We start from the raw sequence: 24,143 nt of genomic DNA on the forward strand, positions 1-24,143 counted from the left end.
ATTATTGCTAATATTTTTTAGTTTAGATAATGGAATTTTGTGTGTGTGTGTGTATATGTGTGTGTGTGTGTGTTTAAAGGGTTCTTATCTTTAGAAATCCATGCTGAAATATTTACCAATGAAATAGGATGTCTTGGATTTGCTTCAAAATAATTGAAGCTAGAGGAAGAAGTGGGTGATAGATGAAAAAAATTGGCTCTGAGTTGGAAACTATTGAAACTGAGTTGAGAGGCACATGGAGGGCCATTATATTAGTTCTCTTTAGTTTTGTATATGTTGCAGTTTTTCATAAAAGGTTTTACTAATTAAAGTTTAATCATGTATTATTTAAAAATGATGGCGACAGGGTGCAATGGCTCATGCCTATAATTCCAACACTTCAGGAGGCCAAGTAGGGAAAATTGCTGGAGGCCTGGAGTTCAAGGCCAGTCTGGGCAACATAGTAAGATCCCATCTTTACAAAAAATTTTTAAAAATTAGTTGGGTATGATGACGTGAGGCTGTAATCCCATCTACTTGGGAGGGAGGCCGAGGCGGGAGGATCATTTGAGCCCAGGAGTTTGAGACTACAGTGAGCAATAATCATGCCACTGCATTCAAGCCTGGGCAACAGAGCAAGACTCTGTCTCAAAACAAGAAAAAAGACAGACACTTTGGTGTTTATGGTCCCACCTTCTGCTTAAGTTTAGTTCTTAACAGTATTCTGAGGAATAAATGAATATTTGTTGAATATATATATATATATATATTAGAGTTTATTATTCAAGGAATCTTCCTAGAAACTGAAGATTCTTGGTAATATGATAAATTGTACTTGAAATTATTATTTTTAGAGATAGGGTCTCACTCTGTGGCCCAGGCTGGAGTATGGTAGTGTAATCATAGCTCACTGCAACCTAGAACTCCTGGGCTCAAGTGGTTCTCCCACCTCAGCCTCCCGAGTAAGTGGGACTACAGGCGCACACTACCACACTTGGCTAATTTTTTATTTTTTCTAGAGATAGGGTTTTGTGCTGTTTCCCAGGCTGAATTTTACTTTAAATTATTTTAACATTTATGTATTTTTCCAAATAAATGTATTTTTAACTCAAAAGCAAAACGCAGTACATGTGCACTAGAAAAAAATAAAAATAAATATGGACAAGCAATAAAAGAACTTATATAAAGGACATCACAATCTTGCCTACTCAGAGAGGGCCATTCTCAATCAGTGCCTTGAGGTATAATTTTTGAAAACCTTTCCTTCTTATCCAGGTATCTGTGTCTATATAGTTTTTGTTTATGTGCAACAATTTAGAATTATATTCTTTTTTTTTTTTTGAGACAGAGATTCACTCTTGTTGCTCAGGTTGGAGTGCAATGGCATGATCTCAGCTCACTGCAACCTCTGCCTCCCAGGTTTAAGCGATTCTCCTGCCTCAGGCTCCCGAGTAGCTGAGATTACAGGCGCCCGCCACCAAGCCCAGCTATTTTTTTTGTATTTTTAATAGAGACGGGGTTCCACCATGTTGGCCAGACTGATCTCAAACTCCTGACCTCAGGCAATCCCGCCTGCCTCAGCCTCCCAAAGTGCTGGGATTACAGGGGTAGGCCACCGCACCCAGCGAATTATATTCTTAACATATGTGTTGTTTTGCTTTGTAACTTAATATCTCTGACACATTGCTTTAGAGACTGCACAGAAAGCCATCATATAGCTGTATTACATTTTATTAAACTTGGACATTTGTGTTGAACATTGTAGGTTTTTCCAGCTTTTGGCTATTACAAAAAGAAAGGAGGCAATATGCAGTTGTTAAGAGCACAAACACTGGAGTTAAATATGGCATGGTTTCTCTGCAGAAAAGGGTGAATGTAGCAGGCCTGGGACTGCTGTCCTTAGAAAGGCTGCTTCCAAGGTTGCCACTTGGCTGGTGTCAGGGAACTTGGATTTCGGAAGGGTTCCCACCACCCTAATTGGTAAGAGTGACTCACTGCGTAAACTGTGCAAACACTGTAGTTTATGCTGAACTCCTGTTTTCCTTCCAGGAGCCTACGTGATCCCCTGGTAAAAACCCTGGGTGCTAAGTCTAATGAATTTCCCTGGCAGCCCACATTTCACACGTGTTGTCACAGCTCATTGCTGGAAGAATTAAGCACACCCCGAATGACTTCACTAGGAGAAAATTCATGGAAGCTTGCACCTAGTTTCCTCTGGACTTGGTCTTGTAGACCTTTTCCCTTTCTTTGTATCCCTTTGCTGTAATCTATCATGGCTCTGAGTACAACTGTGTGCTGAGTCTTGCGAGTCCTTCCAGTGAATCACCAAACCTTGGGGTGGACTTGGGGACACAGGTTTAAATCCTGGCTCTGCTGCTTTCTAGTGGAGTAAACTTAGGCAAGTTCCTCACCTTGTCAGTCATTTTCTAATATTTAATTTGAGCTAAAAAAACAGTTTTGTTTTATAAATCGAAATATATATTATACTTAGAATAGTGCCTGGCATGTAATTATTTCTCAACAAATGTTAAGAATTATCTTGCAAGCTAGATGGTTGTGTATATTTGTAACTATTTCTTCTTTTCTTTTTTTTTTTTTTTTTTTTGAGACGGAGTCTCACTCTGTTGCCCAGGCTGGAGTGTAGTGGCACAATCTTGGCTCATCACAACCTTCACCTCCCAGGTTCAAGTGATTTTTCTGCCTCAGCCTCCCAAGTACCTGGGATCATCCCAGCACTTTGGGAGGCCGAGGCAGGCAGATCACCTGAGGTCGGGAGTTTGAGACCAGCCTGACCAACACAGAGAAACCCTGTCTCTACTAAAAATACGAAATTAGCCTGGCGTGGTGGCGCATGCCTGTAATCCCAGCTACTTGGGAGGTTGAGGCAGGAGAGTTGCTTGAACCCGGGAGGCGGAGGTTGTGGTGAGCTGAGATCGCGCCACTGCACTCCAGCCTGCGCAACAAGAGTGAAACTCCGTCTCCAAAAATAAAAAAGAAACTGCTGGGATTACAGGTTTGAGCCACTGTGCCTGGCCTGTAACTATTTCTTTTGAATAAATTTCTATAAGAATAACTGCTGAGATTAAGGATATGTACTTTTTTTTATGTGTTCTGGTCATAGTAGTAAAATATATTTATTAAGACGTTGGAGATATTTGGTATAAAAAAAGTCTTTCCTAATTCTATATTTCAGATATAGTTATTTCTAATAATTTGCTATATACATGTCAAAATTTATTTCTACACATATTAATATGGACAGTAGAATATAGAAATTTTTAATAAAATGGGACCACATATATATTATTTTATTGTTTATGCCTGTATATAAGGGATCCTTATATTCAGTGAAAATCCATAAAAACCTTTTTGTCTTCCTTAAAACATTTAGATTATAGGTGTAGTAGAAAATATATAATTATAATGTCCAAGTTGTTACCTTAGTTATACCTTTACATTTGAAATTACATATTATAGAAATACAGTAATTTAGAAATTGCAGACAGTCCCTGACTTATGATGGTTTGACGTAGGATTTTTTGACTTTGTGATGGTACAAAAGCTATACTGTACTTCAAAGTTTGAATTTTGGTCTTTTACCAGGCTAGCGATACGTGGAGCTACACTTCCTCATGATGCTGGGCAGTGGCTGTGAGTCGCAGCTCCTAGTCAGCCCTGGGATCATGGGGGCAAACCCTCACAGTGCTGTGTTGTCAGCAGTTTTTTGAATATTGTTTGCCAGCGTTTTTGCCTCCATCCTGTCTACAAAGCCCATATCGACTTAGGATATTTTCAGTTTATAATGGGTTATTGGGACACAACCCATCATAAGTTGAGGAGTGTCTGTACACTGTTGCTTTTTTTATAGTCATCACAGGCGTCTTTGACATGTCACCCTGTCACCATGATCATCAGAGCCACTTCGAAGGTTTACACCAGATACAGAGCACATCAGCTTCACTTCCACCAGTTGCTTGATTCCCCTGGACTCTTTGATTCCACTGGAAATTTTATCCTATTCATATAACATTCAGGCAGTTGGTTTTTTGTTTGCCCAGGATGTGTGACTGCCACAACCTGACTAGTCCCTGTACTGCTTTTTAAAATTATCCATGGCTGGGCGCGGTGGCTTATGCCTGTAATCCCCGCACTTTGGGAGGCCAAGTCGGGTGGATCACCTGAGGTCAGGAGTTCGAGACCAGCCTGACCAACATGGTCAAACCCTGTCTCTACTAAAAAATACAAAAATTAGCTGGGCATGGTGGCAGGTGCCTGTAATCCCAGCTACTCGAGAGGCTGAGGCAGGAGAATCGCTGGAAGCTGGGAGGCTCTTGTCTTTGACATGCTAGTTTTGTGGGAGAAACCCCAGCCGGGCCTGGTGGCTCATGCCTGTAATCTCAGCTACTCGGGAGGCAGAGGGAGGTGGATCACTTGAGGTCAGGGATTTGAGACTAGCCTGGGCAACATGGTGAAACCCCATCTCTATAAGAATACAAAAATTAGCCAGGCATGGTAGCATGCACCTGTAATCCTAGCTACTGGGGAGGCTGAGGCACGAGAATCACTTAAACCCAGGAGGCGGAGATTGCAGTGAGCTGAGATTGCGCTACTGCACTCTAGCCTGGGCAACAGAACAAGACTCTGTTTCAAAAAAAAAAAAAAAAAAAAAAAAAAAAAAAAAATTAAAATAATACAAGCATTGAAAGGGTACAGCAGTACCATGAGGGAGACAGCACTGAATTCTGTCTGAGATGTGCAGGCCCACCAAAGCGGGGTGATAACAGAGCAAGAATTTAAAAGATGATATTTATTACTCCGCTTGGGCTGCCATAACCAAATAGCACAGACTGGGTGGCTTAAACAGCAGACATTTACTTCTCAGAGTGCTGGAGGCTGGAAGTCTGAGTTCAGAGTGCCCGCATAACTGGGTTCTGGTGAGGAGTCTTCCTGGCTTATACATGCCGCCGTCTCACTGTGACCTCACATACCAGAAAGAGAGTGAGAGAAAGATCTCTTCCTCTTCTTTTTTAATTTTAATTTTTGTTTGTTTTGTTTTGTTTTTTTTGAGACGGAGTCTTGCTCTGTTGCCAGGCTGGAGTGCAATGGTGTGATCTCAGCTCATTGCAACCTCTGCCTCCCGGGTTCAAACGATGCTCCTGCCTCAACTGAGTAGCTGGGACCAGAGGCACGCACCACCACGCCTAGCTAATTTTTGTATATTTAGTCGAGATGGGGTTTCACTATGTTGGCCAGATGGTCTCGATCTCTTGACTTCATGATCTGCCTGCCTCAGCCTCCCAAAGTGCTGGGATTATAGGTGTGAGCCTCCGCACCTGGTCTCTTCCTTTTCTTATAAGGCCACCTATCCTGCTAGATTAGGGCCCCACCCTTATGACCTCATTTAACCTTAATTACCTCCTAAAGGCCCTGTCTCCAAATACTATCACATTGTGGGGTAGGACTTCAACATGAATTTAGGAAGGACACAACTCAGTTCATAGCAGATGAATAAGCATTCACCAGGCAGCTCAGTTATGGAAGGGGTGTTGAAACCGAGGGAATATAGCAGATATGAAAGAATAGAGGCCTGAAACGACAGGGTGTATTCAGGGAGCTACAGCTGGCTCAGCGTTGCTGGAATATAAGGTGAGAGGGACAACTTCTGAAAGCTGAGGCTAGAACAATAGGGGTGGAAGTGGAGCACATGATTCTGAAGGACCTTAGTATACTAAGCTTAGAAGGACTTCACCTTAAGGGTAGAGGGGAGCCACAGGAACTTCTAGGCAGAGGCATGGTGCAGTCAGATTTGCATTTTTGATAATTCAGGTGGAGGAGCAATTTGAGCAGAGCAAAACTGGAAGTAGTAAGTTAGTTGGGAAGCTAATGCAGTAGCCCTTGTGAATGAAAGATGCAGCAAAGACAAGAGAGAGGGAAAGTCTGAAAAATGTTAAGGTGATGAAATGTGCAGGACTTGACTAGATATTTTAAATGTGGGAGGTGAGAGAGCCATAGGAGTCCAGGTTGGGTTAGGGTCTTACTTGTCCAGTTTCCATAAAGAGACATGTTAATTACTTGACATTTTATAGAATTAGTAAATTGACTCACTGATTTCCAAAACTCTTTGAATAAGTATGTAACTGTTCTATAAACTGAAGTTGCGTCACTCTTACCATGATCACAAACTCAGGCTTTACCTATCATTTTGGAACTCTTTGGGGAAGTCGACCATCTTTTCTGGGCTAATTACCTTTTTAAAAGGGGAGGGAGTTGCACTTGGTGTCATACGCATTTCTGCTGTAACATTGTTTCCTGCTATTTATTTTCCTTAGTATATTTGCTTGTACATGCTCAGTATTGTGTTATGTTTTAGACATTACAGAAATAAAACTGTGATTTTTGTCTTTGACACACTAGTTTTGTGGGAGAAACCAACTCATGGTACTATACTACCACTAAAAGGAAGTAATGTGTATTTAAGTGCTAATTTGTGTCTGCTGCATGCAGCCTATATGTTGGTTCATTCATTTGTTTTCATTCATTCCTTCTGAGTCCCCGTGTTTATAAAGTTTACACTCTAGTGGAGGAACAATAATTAGTAAACATGTAGTATATGGAATGGCAATCTGTGTCACAGAGGCCAGCAAAGTAGGAGAGGGTGTGTGCTGAGGGTCTGGCTTACTATTTAGTGTGGTGTGATGAGAGAAGCCCCCTTAGTAGGGTGACATTTGAGCAAAGGCCCAGGGAGTGAGAGAGGGTGAGACATATGGTCTGTGCAGTGTAGGTGGCTGGGGGAAGAATGCTGCAGGCAGAGGGAACACCAAGTGCAAAGGCCCTGAGATGGGAACATGCTCCGTTTATTTGAGGAACAGTGAGGAGGCCGGTGTAGCAAGAGCAATGTGAGAAGGGGAAGGTGAGTTCACTGATGGGGGGAGAGGAGGATTATTCAGGGCCTTGGAGGCCATCGTAAGGGCTTTGACTTTTCCTCCAAGTGAGACAGAAGACACCGGAGCATTGCAAGTGGAGGTGTGACAGGATTTGACCTAGGCTTTAGAAGCATCATTCTCACTGTATGTGCAAAATGGACTATAAAGAGGCAAGGGCAGGAGAAGTGAGACTGGTTAGGAGGCAGTTGCAGTAATCCTGGCAGGAGATGACAGCGGTTTGGATCCGGGGTAGCAGTGGAGGAGGTGAGAAGTGCTGAGATGTAGGGCTATTTATGATATACATACTGACAGGCGTTGTTGAGGGACAAGATGTGGTGTGTGAAAGGAGTCGAAGTTTCTGGCCTGAGTCACTGGAAGAACGGAACTGCCACTTATGGAGATGGAGAGGACTATTAGAAAATCTAAGTGGAGGTGTCAAGAGAAGGTGTCAAGAAGGTAGTTGGATAAATGAGTCTGGAGCTAGAAGAGGGAACCAACCTGGAGATATGTAGATGGCATTTAAAAGCCACAAGTTGGTAAATCAAAGACCAAGAGAGTATATAGGAAAGAGGTCTGTTGGCTGAGCTTTAGTGCCCAGGGTTAAGAGGTCAAGATGAGGAGGAACCAACAAATCGGACTGGGAAGAGGCTTCTTGGGGGGTGAGCAGAAAACTAGGAGAGTGTAGCATCCTGGAACCAAGTGAACACACTGTGTTGAGGCATTAGGAGTGATCAGTGGTTTCCTATAATGTTGATGCATGAGACCTGAGAATGGACTGTAGTGTTCAAGTGATGCACGAGATAGAACCAGTCATGCCACTAATGGTTTTATTAGTCCTAAATATTTTCACTGCAAGATTTAGTTGTTCTAAGTATTTTCGCTGTAAGACACAGGATGAAAGTCGTTCAGGGTAATTTCCATTTTAGTAATTTCTGACAGCGGCAGAACAGTTTCTACTTATGATTGGTATGCATTTTTATTATTAGCATAGTATTCATTTTGGATAATAAGCACGGCCTTGTTAGCGTTATTTTTCTTCACCTCCTCCTCGAATTGTTCATCCATTCATTCATTCAACCGAAAAAATGCTTATTAAGCTCCTGTCCTGCGCTAGTCCTAGGTTTCTCTTGTCCTGATAGGTCTAGCTTCACACGAGCAGGATTTTGCCTTTCCGGGGGCACTCGGCTCCCGCCTCCCCGCAGTGGGGTTCTTCCAGCCTACCTTGTGCAGCTGCGGTTCTCAGCGTCCGCGGGTGGAGGCCTGCAGCTGGTCAGCCGGTGCGTCCCGCCCACGGCTGGGGGCCCTCTGGCAGCCAAGAAGGAAATGCAGATGAGGTGGGCGGACAGTATGCAGATGAGGGGGGCGGGCCGCGCCTGGCGGGTGGCGTGCAGTTGAGGTGGTCGGGCAGGATGCAGATGAAGGGGGCGGGCCACGCGGGCGGGCAGGATGCAGATGAGGGGGCGGGGCCCGCGGGCGCGGGAGAGGAGCGGCTCCGCCGGCAGCCGCTGGGAACTGGAAGGCGCCCGGCCCTTTCTTTGACTGGAGCGGACCCGCCGGACGCAGCCGCCTCGTCAGCCGGAGCCGGCGCGAGCTCGGCACGGTGGACATCCCGTCCGAGGCCAGCAAGCCGGCCGCTGCCCTAGTGGGCCAAGCATGGGCAACCACTCAGGACGGCCCGAGGATCCGGAACCAGGTCTGTGCGGCTGGCGGGGGTCGCGCCGCACCCCTCCCCGGTCAGGCGCCCTTCCCCCACCGCCTCCGGCCCGCGGCGCCGACGGGGGCGAGCGAAAGGCTAAGGTCCTGGCTTGTGATTCTTGCCGTTGGAATGCGGCGCATGGGATTGTGAAATTACCTGTGCCCGTGCGGCGACCAGGAAACGCTGCTCGTCCTGAACGCGCACCTGGGAGCCGGGGCCGCCGGGCGGGCGCAGCGGCGTCCCTGCCGCGGGGTTCCCCCCTGCGCGCCTGGCCTGCGCCTAGACGGGGTCTCCTGAGCGCGCAGGCCGCCCGCGGACTTTCCGGGCGTTTGCGGGAAGGGCGTGCCCCGCGGCTGCTCCCTGTCGGCCGCGGGCCCCGCACTTTGTGGCGCCTGCGGCTCTGCTCCTCACACTCACGCCAGGCTGCCCCGCCACTGTTGCTAACCCGGAATAGTCCGTGCTTGTTCTGGGTTGTCGGGCGCGCCTCTGGTTATCCCGTTTTTACTTCCTCAGTCCTGAGTGAGCTTCGTGGAGTCAGCTGGGCCGTAGTTTTCGTCCTCTGCTAGCTCATGCCGGCCCCCAGCAGAGTTAGATGCCGATAACCAGGGTTGCTTTTAAAAACAAAACGAACCATTTCTGGACTGTCACGTGAAGCAAATGGGATTTAGTTTTGCCTGAAAAATGGCATCTTGGCTGATAGCAAAGAGATGGTTGACCTGACTCTGGAGTCCTGGGGCGGGGGGATGGGGGCAGGTGACAGGTATGTGTTTCAGTGGGAGAGTCAGAACTGGAAACGTTTTCCAAAGGTGTAATATTTGAATTTTAATTTGAATGAGGACTTTGAGGCTCTGAGAGATGAAGCGACTTGTCCGAGTGACCTTTTCCACCTTTTCCGGAGCTGGGTGCCATGCTGTAGGTCGCTGGGTCGTCCTGGCCTCTGCGCTTTGCTCCTTCACCACCCAGGGCCCCAGCCGCCCCCTCGTCCCTGTCCTCGGGCGGAGTGGAGGCGGGTGCCTCCCTGACACTTGGGGTACATTGGACTGGTACCACAGCCAGGATGGAAAGTTTGGACAGCCGCACAGAAATACTGTGAAGAAAAATTTCAGGGGTCTGCTTACTGCATAGAGGTGACTTTAATTACACAGCACTTGTTCAGACTATTTTTTGGGCAGAATAACCAATAATATGCATATTTATAAAATGAAATATGCATAAAATAAAAACAGTATACTTGTCATAAATAACCCTGTTGATAAACTGTTCGGTAAAGGATTGGTAACATTTTAAAAACACTTCTCATTAGTTACATGCCTGTCCAGGTATTGTGAAAACCCCTATGTTATTTCCTTTGTGTTAAAATTGTGAAAAGACTTACTCTTGTTAGAGCTTTTAAGAGTGATTTAGATGCCTGTGTTCCAATTTTTTAGTGACCTTACTTTTTAAAGTGCTCTGATGGATAGGACATAAAAAGAATATGTTTATGCCAGTAACTTATTTTATTGTATTTTTCAAAGAATGCATATCATTTCAGAATGGGAACTCTGATTTGCTGCAAATGAAGATACTGGATTAGGACATTTTTAAGAGATGGTGTCTCACCTGTGTTGCCCAGGCTGGCCTTGAACTCCTGGGCTCCAGCAACCGTCCTCCCTCAGCCTCCCAAGTAGCTGAGACTACAGGCACATGCCACCTTGCCTGGCTAGGAATTCGTGGTAAAAACTTTAAATGCTGGACTACTGGCTGAAAGTGTAATTTTAACTGGCCTTCTAATGCTGTGATGAAATGCTGTAGAGTTCATCGTTGAGATCCTGGAAATTAGAGCTTTGTTAAAGATGTGTTTTCAGTCTGCTTTACTGCAGAATGGGGATGAGGTCGCATGGCCCCAACTGGCAGTTGTGGTACATTGGACTAGAATCTATCTCAACAAGTGCTTCCAAGGGTCATCAGAGCAAGGGCACCAAAAGGGTATAAGGGGGAAGCAGAAGGGAGGCTGGATGAGTGATAGCAGCACAGAAGCCTGAGTGTCACGTGGTTCCCATATTGTGCCAGTTTTGTCCGTGGAGAACAGACATTTAGAATTAAGAATGCACACAAGACAGACAAAAGGGATAGGAAGCGGAATTTGAGGAGTTCGAGGCTAGCCTGGGCAAGGAAAGCTTTTGACCATGATGCAGACCCAACACCTACGAAAGGGAAGCAGGAGGCAGTAGGTTTGGGCAGGAAGAGCCTCAGATAATGACTAATGACGCAGACCTGAAGTCTTGGCCACCTGATCAGGGAGCTCCAGAGCAAAGCCTGCCCATTAGAAGGGTCTCAGGTTGGGCAGAAACCACAGTCACTAGTCTTTCTGTGGGTCAGTCATTGGCCAGAGGCTACTTGGGAAGAACGTGCCTTCAGCTCAGAAGCTAACACGAGGATGAGTCCTAGGATCCTCGTGGTGCCAACAGCTGGAGGCTTTTAGATCTCTGCAGTCCTTGCAGATGAATGGCAAGTTGGTTTTTTTTTTTTTTTTTGAGACAAGGTCTGACTGTCACCTGGGGTGGAGTGCAGTGCTATGATCATGGCTCACTGCAGTCTTGACCTTCCAAGGTCAGGCAGTCCTCCCACTTCAGCTACCCAACTAGCTGGGATGACTCGCCCGGCTGTTTTGTTTTTTTGGTAGAGATGGGATTTTTTTTTTTTTTTTTGAGATGGAGTCTTGTTCTGCCACCCAGGCTAGAGTGCAGTGATGTGATCTTGGCTCACTGCAACCTCTGCCTCCTGGGTTAAAGCGATCCTCCCGAGTAGCTGGGACTATAGGTGTGTACCACTATGCCTGGCTAATTTTTGTATTTTTAGTAGAGATGGGACTTCACCATGTTGGCCAGGCTGGTCTTGAACTCCTGACCTCAAGTGATCCGCCTGACTCAGCCTCCCACAGTACTGGGATTACAGGTGTGAGCCACCGTGCCCAGCGTAGAGATGGGATCTTGCCATGTTGTCCAGGCTGGTCCCAAACTCCTGGGCTCAGGTGATCCTCCTGCTTCAGCCTCCCAAAGTGCTGGGATTACAGGCACTGTACCTGGTCAAGTTCTTTCTTGAAAAAGAGATCCCAGTGGAACACCTCCGTGGTTGACTGCCACAGTACCTCAGTCGCTTGGACAGGGAGAGTCTGTTTAAAGGGTAAAGAGGTAAAAATCCCTATCTCAGACCCCCTCTAAGGGTTGAGATTGCACCATCTTTTCCAGGTGGAAGCTCCTCATCCCCTCTGGGGTGTGTCTAAGGCCGAAGGCAGCTTCTCAGCTGCTGCTGCTTTTCTAGCCCTGGTATTGGCTGTGGTGGTAGCAGGATTCCTCTCTTGTGGTATCTGCAGTCCTCCGAGTTGGGACATCATGACTTAACATGGTATTGCAGAATGGATGAGATAATTAGATCCAGTAAAAGATATGAAAATTTCATAGCTGAAATTTTCAGCCTGGGCAGAGAAAGCTGGTGACCACATCTCATGCTTCCTAAAAGGTCCTAGTTAACAGTCCTTCAGTTTCCAACCAGGTTGTCAGCACTTGCGTTGTCAGGGCTGCTGGGCATGGTTGTGCAGTTTGTGTACTGTTCAAAGGCATCTGCTTAGAGAACTGAGTGGGTCCAGCAGGGTTGTAGCAGCCCAGAGGAAGGGGTGCCATTTTGCAATTTTGCCTTTTTATATTCACACAAAGGTGCCCAAAGTGCTAAAGCAGTCTTAGAAAGTGAGTTTAGAAGGTTTTCCCCAGTCCCAGTTCCAGCTTATTACTTGTTTTAAATTTGCATGTATGTACTTAAAAAGTTAATGCAAATTACATGAAATAAAAGTTCCTCAGGTGCACTCTGTATAGTTAATGCTAACTGTGGTTACAGATAAATTCCAAAATAGCCACTTAAGACAGTGAAAGTTGATTTCTACCTCATGTCGCATCTGGTTGTGAGTTGGGGGCCATCAACAGGTGGTTGTTAGAGACTCAGGCTAGTGGATGCTTCTCTTCAGCATATGGCTCCCAAATTGCCCTGAATCTGCCAGCAGTCAGGAGAGAAGGCGTGTGGAGGACCCTGCCCGAGGTTTTAGGGGCCAGGCCTAGAAGTGGTGCACATCATTTCTACTTAGGTTCTGCTGGCCAGACTCAGTCACACAGCCCCACTGACATGCCAGGGGACTGCAGAGCGCCAAGCAGAGAGCAGCATGGATGTTGGTAAACATTAGTGTCTCTTTGTAGACGTAGTGACCATTCTCAACCACATTTGCATCAGTATTTTATTACAAAAATTTTAATCAGAAAAATTAAGACTTACATAGTAAACACCCATGTACCAGCCACCTAGATTCTAAATTAATATTTTGCTGTATTTGCTTTATTTGTACATCTCTATATTTATCCCTCTATGCACCCATTAGTCCGTCTTATTTTTTTATGCATTTCAATGAAATGGTAGTTATCGCTATAATTCTACATGATATACTATACCCTTATTGTTTCTTGATTTGTTAGCTTTCAAGCCTCTCTACTACTAACCTGCACTATGAAAGTTGAGGAATTAAGTACATTTTCCTTGCTATATATTCCCCTCACCCCCCATTTCTGCAAGTCATACTTAAATTTTCCAAATCCATTGTTAGTATAAAATGCTAATGGTAGAATACAAGTAGTGGTATACAGAAGTTTACTGTAAAATTCTTTCCACTTTGCTATATGAAATTTTCCCTTTGAGACCAGCCTGGCCATCACGGTGAAACCCCATCTCTACCAAAAATACAAAAATTAGTCGGGTGCAGTGGTGGGCACCTGTAATCCCAGCTACTCGGGAGGCTGAGGAAGGATAATTGCTTGAGCGCGAGAAGCGGAGGTTGCAGTGAGCTGAGATCGCGCCACTGCACTCCAGCCTGGCGATAGTAAGACTGTGTCTCAAATAAATAGAAAACTTTAAAATTCTAAGGAAATCTATTGTTTTCCACTTGTATTTCTTGACTCACCAGCTTTAAACAGTGTCCTAGGCTTCGCCACGGGTAAATGAGGATGTCGTGCCCCCTAAATGTCTTCTGCCTTATTCTCAGAGTTCCCCTCCCCAACTTATTCCCAGTCTGCCTCTTGACCTTTCACATGGCTAGAACATTTACATTCTGTTCCATAATTAGTATTAGTAAGTCTTCTGTGCATCATTTATAGGTTAATTCTAAAAGTGGAAGGTCAGTCAGCATTTAAAATATCAGGATCTCGTGTATTATTTGCTAGAGAACCAGGCAGTATGTTTAGATTTATAGAGAAGACAGTGGCATCTTACATTGCATAACGCGTGATCTGTGAAGACAGGAGTAAGGAGAATGGAAAGGAGTTGGTATGAGTATGCTCTTTACTTTTAAAATTAATATGCTTTTATCCTGTTACTCAGTTTCTTATTTTTGCAGACTGTTAGAGGGAATTTCTTTTTTCTTAAAAACAAGAAGCACAGTGGTTAAGAGTTGGGGCTCTGGAGCTAGTCTGTCTTTTCATACTCAGTTCTGTCACTTCTTTTTTTCTTTTTTTTTGAGACAGAGTCTCATTCTGTTGCCTAGGCTGGAGTATACTGGAGTGATCTCGGCTCACTGCGACCTCTGCCTCCTAGGTTCAAGAGATCCTCCTGCCTCAGTCTCCTGAGTAGCTGGGACTACAGGCGCGTGCCACTAGGCCTGGCTAATTTTTGTATTTTTAGTAGAGACAGGGTTTCACCATGTTGGCCAGGCTGGTCTTAAATTCCTGACCTCAGGTGATCCGCCCACCTGGGGCTTCCCAAATTGCTGGGATTACAAGCATGAGCCACCACGCCCTGCTCTCATTTCTGTCACTTCTGCCCTGTGAGACTTTGGGCAAAAAAAATTTGGTTTTTGAGACGAGTCTCCCTGTGTTGCCCAGGCTGGAGTGCAGTGGTGCAATCTCGGCTCACTGCAAGCTCTGCCTCCCAGGTTCACGCCATTCTCCTGCCTCAGCCTCCCGAGTAACTGGGACTACAGGCGCCTGCCACTGTGCCCGGCTAATTTTTTGTATTTTTTATAGAGACAGGGTTTCACCATGTTAGCCAGGATGGTCTCCATCTCCTGACCTTGTGATCAACCCGCCTCAGCCTCCCAGAATGCTGGGATTACAGGCGTGAGCTACTGCGCCTGGCCCAGGCAAATAATTTTTCCTTGAGCCTCAACTTCTTTATCTAGGAATGGGAAGAGTAATATAACCTACCTTGTAGGTTTGTTGTGGTGATTCATAGGTTAAAACATCTGAAGGCTTAAAATAGACACACATAGAAAGCGCCTGATAAGCTTTAGCTGTTAATTCTTCTTAACCCTCTAACATAATATTTTGGTTTGGACTGGTTGCTTTCTAGTCCTATCTCATTCTCAGGTTAGCTTATTACTTCTTGGATCCTTTTTCTCTCTTTTGGATTCTCTTTGCTTTTGTAAAAGTGAAGATGTGGCTGGGTGCAGTGGCTCACACCTGTAATCCCAGCACTTTGGGAGGCCGAGGTGGGTGGATCACCTGAAGTTGGGAGTTCGAGACCACCCTGACCAACATGGAGAAACCCTGTCTCTACTAAAAAATACAAAATTAGCCGGGTGTGGTGGCACATGCCTGTAATCCTAGCTACTCGGGAGGCTGAGGCAGGAGAATCGCTTGAACCTGGGAGGCGAAGGTTGCGGTGAGCCGAGATTGCACTATTGTACGCCAGCCTAGGCAACAAGAGCGAAGCTCTGTCTCAGAAACAAACAAACAAACAACAAAGTGAAGATGCATACATCAAATATCAATGGTAATACATAGTAAAAAATCAAGAAGTAATGTCAAATATATCTGTTACTGTGATAAATGTGAGTGGGTTAAGCTCTCCATTAAAGAACTTCCCCCAATTAAGACAGAAAATCAAATATATATACTGTAGAAAAGCTTGTTTATATGTTACTTTGATTTTTAAAATTAAGTCATTTAAAGTTGTGAATAATAAAAAAGTAGCTCTTGAAACTTTCAAGTTCAATGTCTTGTTATTCCATATGTTCTGTTTATAAATGCAGTAAAATTTAATAAGCACTCTTTAAGAGCATCTGGTTAAATTCAGTTCTGTTTATAAACTTTGCTAATAAAGTTAACATTTTAATTTGTGTTTATTAATTTAGTATATTTAGGTTCTTGTTAAAGTCTGACAAAAAAGTCCAGTTTTTAAAGTCTTATACATTTAATGATTATTCTAATAAATTTAGTGATTCTTAAGTCCTCTTATATATTCCAAAACATTTATATTTTCTTTCTCTCTTTTTTTGTTTTTTTGAGACAGTTTCTCTCTCTGTCGCCCAGGCTGGAGTTCAGTGGCATGGTCATAGCTCACTGCAGCCTTGACCTCCTGGGTGCAGGTGATCCTCTCACCTCAGCCTCCTGAGTAGCTGGGACTACAAGAGCATGCCACCACATCTGGCTAATTTTTGTGTTTTTTATAGAGACGGGGTCTTGCTATATTGCCCAGGCTAGTCTTGAACTCCTGGGCTCAAGCTATCCTCCCACCTTGGCCTCCCAAAGTGCTGAGATTATAGGTGTGAGCCACAGTGCCCAGCCTGTGTTCTCTCTTTATATGTGTGTATATGTAGATGCACGCTTTCAAATTTAAAATTACAAATTAATTACTGAGTTACAGATTTTGAATTGGAATCACAAGGTTGACCTTTAATGCTTTAATCCAGTTCTCATAAACATTAAAAGTGTAGTTCTCTAATGCAGATATTTCTTAATATGGAATACTATTACTACTTGTCTGATTCTTTTGATTATTTCCCTACTTGTTCTAAGTCTTTCTAGGATGAAAAGATGTTTACGTAAATGTTTTATTCCAAATAATGTTGGGATTTCTTCCCGTGTGTGTGTGTGTGTGTGTGTGTGTGTGTGTGTATGGTTTTTTTTAAGAGACAAGGTCTTGTTCTGTTGCCCAGGCTGGAGTGCAGTAGTGTGATGCTGGCTCACTGCAGCCTTGACCTTCCTCTCTGCCCCAGCCTCCCGAGTAGCTGGGACTACAGGCAGTGCCACCATGCCCAGCTAATTAAAAAAATTGTTTTTGGTAGAGATGGCGTCTCACTGTGTTGCCCAGGCTAGTCTCCAACTCCTGGCCTCAAGCTGTCCTCTCACCTCAGCCTCCAAAAGTGTTGACATTTGCCACCGTGCCTGGCCCCATATAATTTTTGGGGTTGTCTTCTCAGTTTGCTGAGGTTTTTTTAATAAATAGGGATCTCTGACAGGGACAAGGTTGGGATTCTAACCCTACCTAGACTTTAGATATCAGCTTGAGCCACTTTTGCTTTGGTTGGAACATATTCTTGACCATATTTGGTTTGAGCATATTCAGGGATATTCTGTGTAGTAAGTTTTCTCAGCCTTCATCTGAAGATAACTATGTTTTGCCCTTACCCTTTATATACTTTGGATATAGAATTCTTGTTCATCACCTTTGTAGTCTTTCTGTAGCATGGCCTTCAAAAGTTGAAGAAAGAGGTGTCGTAATACTCACGTGCCTTAGATTCAAGTTATATTTTATTTAATTTGTGTAGCTTCTAATAGGAGCCTGAGACCCCCATTCAAACGGCTATATAACTTGATTAGAGTTTGCACATCTTTAGCACTTAAAATATATAAATATTTTCCCATTTAACTCCAAAGAACTTTAACTTGATAGAATACTGCCTGTTTGTTTTTTTTTTTTTTTGTACTTTCTGTCTCTTAAAGCAGTATCTTCTTAAAAAAATTTAAATTAACTTTATTTTAAGTTCTGGGATACATGTACAGGACGTGCAGGTTTGTTACATAAGTAAACGTGTGCCATGGTGGTTTGCTGCACAGATCAACCCATCACCTAGGTATTAAAGCCCCACATGCATTAGCTGTTTATCCTGATGCTCTCCCTCCTACCGCCCCTGCCCCCGACAGGCCCCAGTGTGTGTTGTTCCGCCGACCCCTCTGCGCTGTTTCCATGTGTTCTCATTGTTAAGCTCCCTTTTATAAGCGAGAACTTGAGGTATTTCGTTTTCTGTTCCTGTTAGTTTGCTGAGGATAATGGCTTCCATCTCCATCCATGTCCCTGCAGAGGACATGATGTTGTTCCTTTTTATGGCTGCATTCTATTCCATGGTGTATATGTACCACATTGTCTTTATCCACTCTGCCATTGATGGACATTTGGATTGATTCCATGTCTTTGCTATTGTGAATAGTGCTGCAGTGAACATACAGGTGCATGTATCTTTATAATAGAATGATTTATATTCCTTTGGGTATATATTCAGTAATAGATTTGCTGGGTCAAATGGCATTTCTGGTTCTAGGTCTTTAAGGAATCACCACACTGGCTTCCACAGTGGTTGAACTAATTGACATTCCCACCAACAGTGTAGTTCTCCCCAGCCTCACCAGCATCTGTTGTTTCTTGACTTTTTAATAATCGCCATTCTGACTGGCATGAGATGGATCTCACTGTGGTTTTGATGTGCATTTCTCTAATAATCAGTGATGTTCAGCTTTTTTCATATATTTGTTGACTACATAAATGTCTTCTTTTGAGAAGTATCTGTTTGTGTCCTTTGACCACTTTTTAATGGGGTTGTTTTTTTCTTGTAAATTTGTTTAAGTTCCTTGTAGATTCTGGATATTAGACCTTTGTCAGATGGATAGCTTGCAAAAATGTTCTCCCATTCTGTAGGTAGCAGTATCTCTCTTGATAGTAAAACAAAATGTGATTTAATTGTGGATCTTTCTTGGCTTTGTCTATCTTACAGGATAATTCTACTGAAACAATAGTATCAGTTAAAGACACAATACACCATAAAGTATCTTAAATGAGATAGGGCCGTTTATATTGATAAAAGTGCAGTTCAAGAAGAAAAAGTAGCAGTTACAAAGTCCACTCACTAAATAGCAAAACACTGGAAGTAACTAAAGGAGAACCTATTTGAAACACATGGAAAAACTCACAAGTAAAGTGGGAGAATTTAACCGTGTCTTACACAAACCATTTTTTCAAAATGATCATGGCATGGTTAATATATTGATCTATTCTAAGGCCAGAAAGAAAACCTCATTACTTTCATTCAAGAGAAATTTTACTGGTCACTCTGTGATCATAATGCAATAAAACTGTAAATAATGAAAGTTGACATTTTAAAAACTTAATCTATTTGGAAATTTTGACTCAAATAGGAATTGAAAACTACAGTTATAGATCATTTAGAAAAATAATCATGAAGTACTAATAAAGTTACAAATAATAAGCAAATTTATTCCTCTGAAAGCTTTTATTATCAAAAAATAAAGAATGAATAAAGTAAGTTCTACACAAGGACATTCGAAAGAAAAGAAACAACAAAAGAAATCTGGGATAACTGGAGGGAGTTTTTAAAAATGGCAGAAATTAATGAAGTAAGTTACGACTGTGTCTGTTTCACTCTTCTCTTTCCTCAGTACCTAGCACCTTACTAGACACATGGATGGTGTTTACTAAATATTGAATAAATATGAATGAGTAAAAAAGAAAATCACCAGAATTGAAAAATCTTAAGAGTATGTTCTTTGTTAAACAATGAAATGAAGTTTTAGTTAGACTCATCAAGAAATAAGATAACACAAATACCCCAAATTATATATATATAAAATGTGTGTGTATATATGTATAATTTATATTATATGTAGTATATAATAGATATGTTAGCTATATATGTGTATGTGTATATATATAATATATAATGTATATAATCAGGGATGTTGGAGATTTTTTAAAAACTAGAATAAAAAATAGAAAAATCTTGAAAAAATTGAAATTAGGAAAACAAAATTATCAAAATCAATTCATAAAGAAATGAAATACTTGGACAGAAAAATATTCTTGGAAAATGTCACAAAGTGACTTAAGAAAATAGCTCCCGGCTGAGCGCAGTGGCTCATACCTGTAATCCCAGCACTTTGGGAGGCTGAGGCGAGTGGATCACCGAGGTCGGGAGTTCAAGACCAGCCTGACCAACATGGAGAAACCCTGTCTCTACTAAAAATATGAAATTAGCTGGGTGTGGTGGTGCATGCCTGTAATCCCAGCTACTCGAGAGGCTGAGGCAGGAGAATCACTTGAACCTGGGAGGTGGAGGTTACAGTGAGCCGAGATCATGCCATTGCACTCCAGCCTGGGAGACAAGCGTGAAACTGTGTCTCAAAAAAAAAAAAAAAAAAATAGCTCCCAAAATAATCCTGAATCCAGATGGTGTTATAGGTAAAGTTTTTCCAATATGAGAAAAATATAATTTCTGTGCTATTTAAAGTAGTGTGGTATGTTTCCCAAAGATACTAGATATTAAATATTACAGAGGGTATAGGTAATGATATAAGCTATGTACAGATGATTATTTCGTATTTTAATAATTAAAGTGTGCTAGAAAAACTGTAACTCATACATTTAATCTATGTCTGTTGCTTAGGACCAGGTTAAGTCAAAGAAGAAATGAGTCAATATTAAATTTATGCAGAAAAATATTAAACACATAAGACAGTTGAGTGCAACTATAGCCAAAATTATGATGGTGATATTCAAATAATAGAAACTTGAAAAATATTCCAAAGTACAGAAAAGATGGAAAGCATTCCAATTTGTTTTGATAAAAGTAGTACTAATACTGTTAATATTATTTCTGATACCAAAGCTTTTCAAAGATGGTATGAACAAAGAAAGCCACAGTGTATTCTTACTAATATAGAGGCTCTCCTTAACTGAAAAAAAAAAAAAAAAAAAAAAAAGATACATAAGATGCTCTAAAAGCAGCACATACCATGCTTAACAGGAAACTGAAAACATCCCTATACAGGTCAGGGACAAAACAGTGGTGCCTGTACAGGACTTTATGACATTGTTTTCAAATATACTAGCCAAAGCAGTAAGATTTTTAAAAAATGGTTATTAAAAATGAGACAAAATTAGCATTCTTTGTAGATACTAGAATTCTCTTGTTAGAATAGCCAAGGAGATCAACTGAATAACTATGAGAACCTATAACAATTTAGTAAGGTAACCAGCTTGGAAATGAGTATATAAATTCAGATATGTATGTGTATGCTTATATATGCTTGTATGATGTAGATAGATGTATATGTAACAGTAGTTTTCTTTTATGATAGTAATCAGAAACGATGGTTTTTTTTTTTTTTTTTTTTGAGACAGAGTCTTATTCTGTCACCCAGGCTGGAGTACAGTGGTGCTATCTGGGCTCACTGCAACCTGTGCCTTCCAGGCCCAGGCAGTCCTCCCACCTCAGCCTCCTGAGTAACTGGGACAACAGGCATGTGCTACCAGAGCTGGCTAATTGTTGTATTTTTTGTAGAGATGGGGTTTCACTGTGTTGCCCAGGCTGGTCTTGAACTCCTGAGCTCAAGTGATCCACCCACCTCAGCCTCCCAAAGTACTGGGATTATAGGAGTGAGCCTCTGTGCCTGACCACAATGGTTTATTAAAAGGTTTCATTCACACTGTGAAAAAAATGCATAAAACCTGAGGAAGAAACAAGAAATGTGCATGGCCTCTGTGAGAGCTGTAAACTGTCTACTCAGGGGCATAGATATAAACTGTCTCCTCAAAGGCACTGGTGATGATGCGGTAGGTGTCCTCCGTTGAGTGGAGGAATTACCGTTATAGTTCTGAAAATCAGAAATAGCTGCTGAATTTTGTAAAATGCCTTTTGGGCATTCACACAGATCTTACTATTTTTCTTTTTAGATATAATGATTTGATGGATTTAAATATCTTCACCTTATAGTAAACTTTAAGTCAGGTTTTTCTAAATCTTCCTTTTGGAATTTTTTTTTTTTTTTTTTAACATGAAAGGTGAATTAACAGCATAATTTTTTCTTGGTGCCTTATTGCATTATATATAAAATAAGGGGATGTGTGCATGGTTAGTTCTTAAGTTCCTGGTAACTTTAACATTCTATGATTTTATGGTTTTAGACTTTTTTTTCCCAAGAGACAAAGGGGCTTGCTCTGTTGTTTAGGCTGGTCTCGAACTCCTGGCCTCAAGGGATCCTCCTGCCCTGGCCTCCCAAAATGCTGGTGTAACAGGCATGAGCCACCACTCGTGGCCAGACTTTTAAACATTTCTAACTCAGAGAAGTGTTTGGATTTACCTCTTGAATTGTTGCACAAATGTGCTTTAGGTATGGGATTTCTAGCTTGTTGAATTCTATTTTACTTAAAATTTTTTTATATGGCTCCAATCAGATCAAACTAGCCTATGTAGTATCATAGAAGTAGCATTATAATATTGAGAATTTTGAAGGGTTCCAGGTATCCTGAAGACTTCACCATCACAGGACAAAAACACTTCTAGGGCTGTCTTCCCACCAGACCCAGCGTCTGCTGTTCTTTCGCTCTTGCTGCCCTCCTCCGCTACCTTCTTGCTTAGCCAGTGCGTGTTGTCTGGCATCCGCCTTCACATGGACATTGTGCTGCAGCTGGTTGCTTCTCCAGCTAAGTACGAACCGTCTGAGGATCCATGTTTATCTTTGCCATCTCCATGGTCTCCAGCACTCCGCAGAGTCCTTAGCAAAATGTATGGTTTTAATGAATTGATGGCAGCTGTCCCTTGTATTTCCAGGAAAGTTTTGGATTCTCAGGAGAAAGTAAGTTTGATATTTCAAAACTAATGTGGTCGGCCAAATATTTTATATTGGGATTAAAAAAATTATTTTAGTGGCACAAACTTCCAGAAAGCTTGTGCGTAAGAGTTTTTCCTTACCCCACACGACTACAAAGGTGACCCAGAAATCCTGAGCCAGTGGAACTCCCGGGGGGGTGCAGGTATCACAGGGACCTTGCCCTCCCCACTGTCTCCTTTCATCCCTGTCCCGGAGACCTAACATCGCCATGGTCTTCTTTCCCTCAGTCTTTCATATGTATTTGTAAATCTTCTTTTACCAGTATCTTTCTTTCTCTGTTCCTTTTCCTCTTTAACCCTTGCCCTTTTGCTTCAGAAAAATTAGTCTTTTTTCTTTTATGCTCTCCTCATTTCCAACTTCCTGTTCCAAATTAAGCCTAATTATGGTTGAGTGTTAAGATTAGGGTTTATGATGAACCTGGAAAGATAAAGTAATGTATTTTGATGTGAAACTGTATCTAGTAAAGAACTGGTGCCAGCCACCTCCAAAGCCCTTGAAAATCCCCTTTGTTTTATCTGCCAGAGAATTCATCTCTTTCTCTAATTGGTTCTGCTTTTCTCTCTAGCACAAGCAGCCAAATTTTAAAAAAATCTTGAAAGGTTACATTATAAGCAGTCTAACCTTCTGATCTGTAAGCAGATAAAGAGTCTATTCATAGTGGTAAAAAACTATTATGAAAATTATCTGTTTATAGTTATATTTTGGCCTCTTTTGCTCTCCCCTCAGTCTGAGTACGTTACAGTATGCTGAAGTTACATGGAATTAATATGCTTCTAAACTGGACCAAAAATGTGATATAACAGCCTGTATTTGCAGGTGAACAAAGTATGAGTGAGAGCGGTATGTGGCTCTGTGTGCTTTGTTTGCCCGTGCGTATTTGTGTTCCTGTGTTCCTCCTGCACAACTTCCCTGACAGCCTGTGCTTTGTGCTTTCATAGGGATTTTGAATTATAAGGGAAAGAAGAAAGAATGAAAATCAAGGTATAACAGTAATCGGATCAATGATGACATTTTAGTGTGAACTGTACATTACAATGACCTCTTCTGTAAATTTTGGTATCCAGAACCTTATGCTAACCCTTTCAGATAGAAAACAGTGCTCGAAGTGTATCACAAGCATGCCTTTTTCATTTACTGTTTTTTCATTACTTAAGTTATTCCTTTTCTTTTCTTTTCTTTTTTTTTTTTTTTGTGTGTGTGTGTGTGTGTGTGTGTCAGGGTCTTACTTTGTCACCCAGGCTGGAGAGCAGTGTTGCAATCATGTCTCACTGCAGCCTCAACCTCCCAGGCTCAAGTGATCCTCCTGCCTCAGCCTCTCGAGTAGCTGGGACCACAGGCATGTGCCACCTCGCTTGGCTGATTTTTTAAATTTTTGGTAGAGGTGGGGTCTTGCTGTGTTGCTCAGGGTGTGTTGCTCAGAATTAATGTGAATTCTGGTACCAGCTTTGCCTCTGGAGATGCTCTGGGGCTTCTTGATGGCTGTGGTCAGGCCACATCATGGTCATGTGCTTGCCAGCATTCTGGTCATTCCTCGCTTATCTGCTGCCTCTAATTGTTCCTGTGTGCCTGGAAACTGGTAGCCAAACCTGCCGGAACTGTATACAGACCAGAAGTGCTTCTCCTAGTAGTAAGCAGGTGTGGAGGTTTAGGGGACAGTCATTTTGAGCTTCTCTGGAGCTGTCTTCCTTTTCTCGCTGAAATGACATCATCTCAGGTAGCTGAGTGGCCATAGAGCTGTGTCACTGCACAAGCATGTGGTCAGGTGCTGTTCCCCTGCCCTGGCACCTGTGGAAGATGCGTGGGCCTGCTTTCTGTTGCTTTCTTGTACCACACCACACCCATCCTGGCCTC

At 42.6% G+C, this 24,143-nt stretch overlaps 1 protein-coding gene across 10 annotated transcripts in view; it reads left to right on the top strand.

The window, feature by feature from the left end:
• SPECC1 (sperm antigen with calponin homology and coiled-coil domains 1) overlaps positions 1-24,143 on the top strand; it is a 313,389-nt gene that overhangs the window by 143,419 nt on the left and 145,827 nt on the right. Inside the window, exon 1 of one of the 10 annotated variants that reach the window (XM_037987821.2) lies at positions 8,391-8,595. The exons of 6 other annotated variants lie outside the window; for them this stretch is intronic. Coding sequence is in view for 3 of the 4 variants with exons in the window: in XM_008010647.3 (XP_008008838.2) it covers positions 8,556-8,595 (40 nt within the window). In the remaining variant the exon portion in view is untranslated. Of the gene's footprint in view, positions 1-8,390; positions 8,596-24,143 lie in introns of those variants that run through there. 3 more of the 10 variants (XM_008010647.3, XM_008010651.3, XM_008010652.3) reach the window with 3 other exon arrangements.

Source organism: Chlorocebus sabaeus, chromosome 16, assembly GCF_047675955.1.
Source record: "Chlorocebus sabaeus isolate Y175 chromosome 16, mChlSab1.0.hap1, whole genome shotgun sequence".
Classification (NCBI taxonomy): Eukaryota; Metazoa; Chordata; class Mammalia; order Primates; family Cercopithecidae; genus Chlorocebus; species Chlorocebus sabaeus.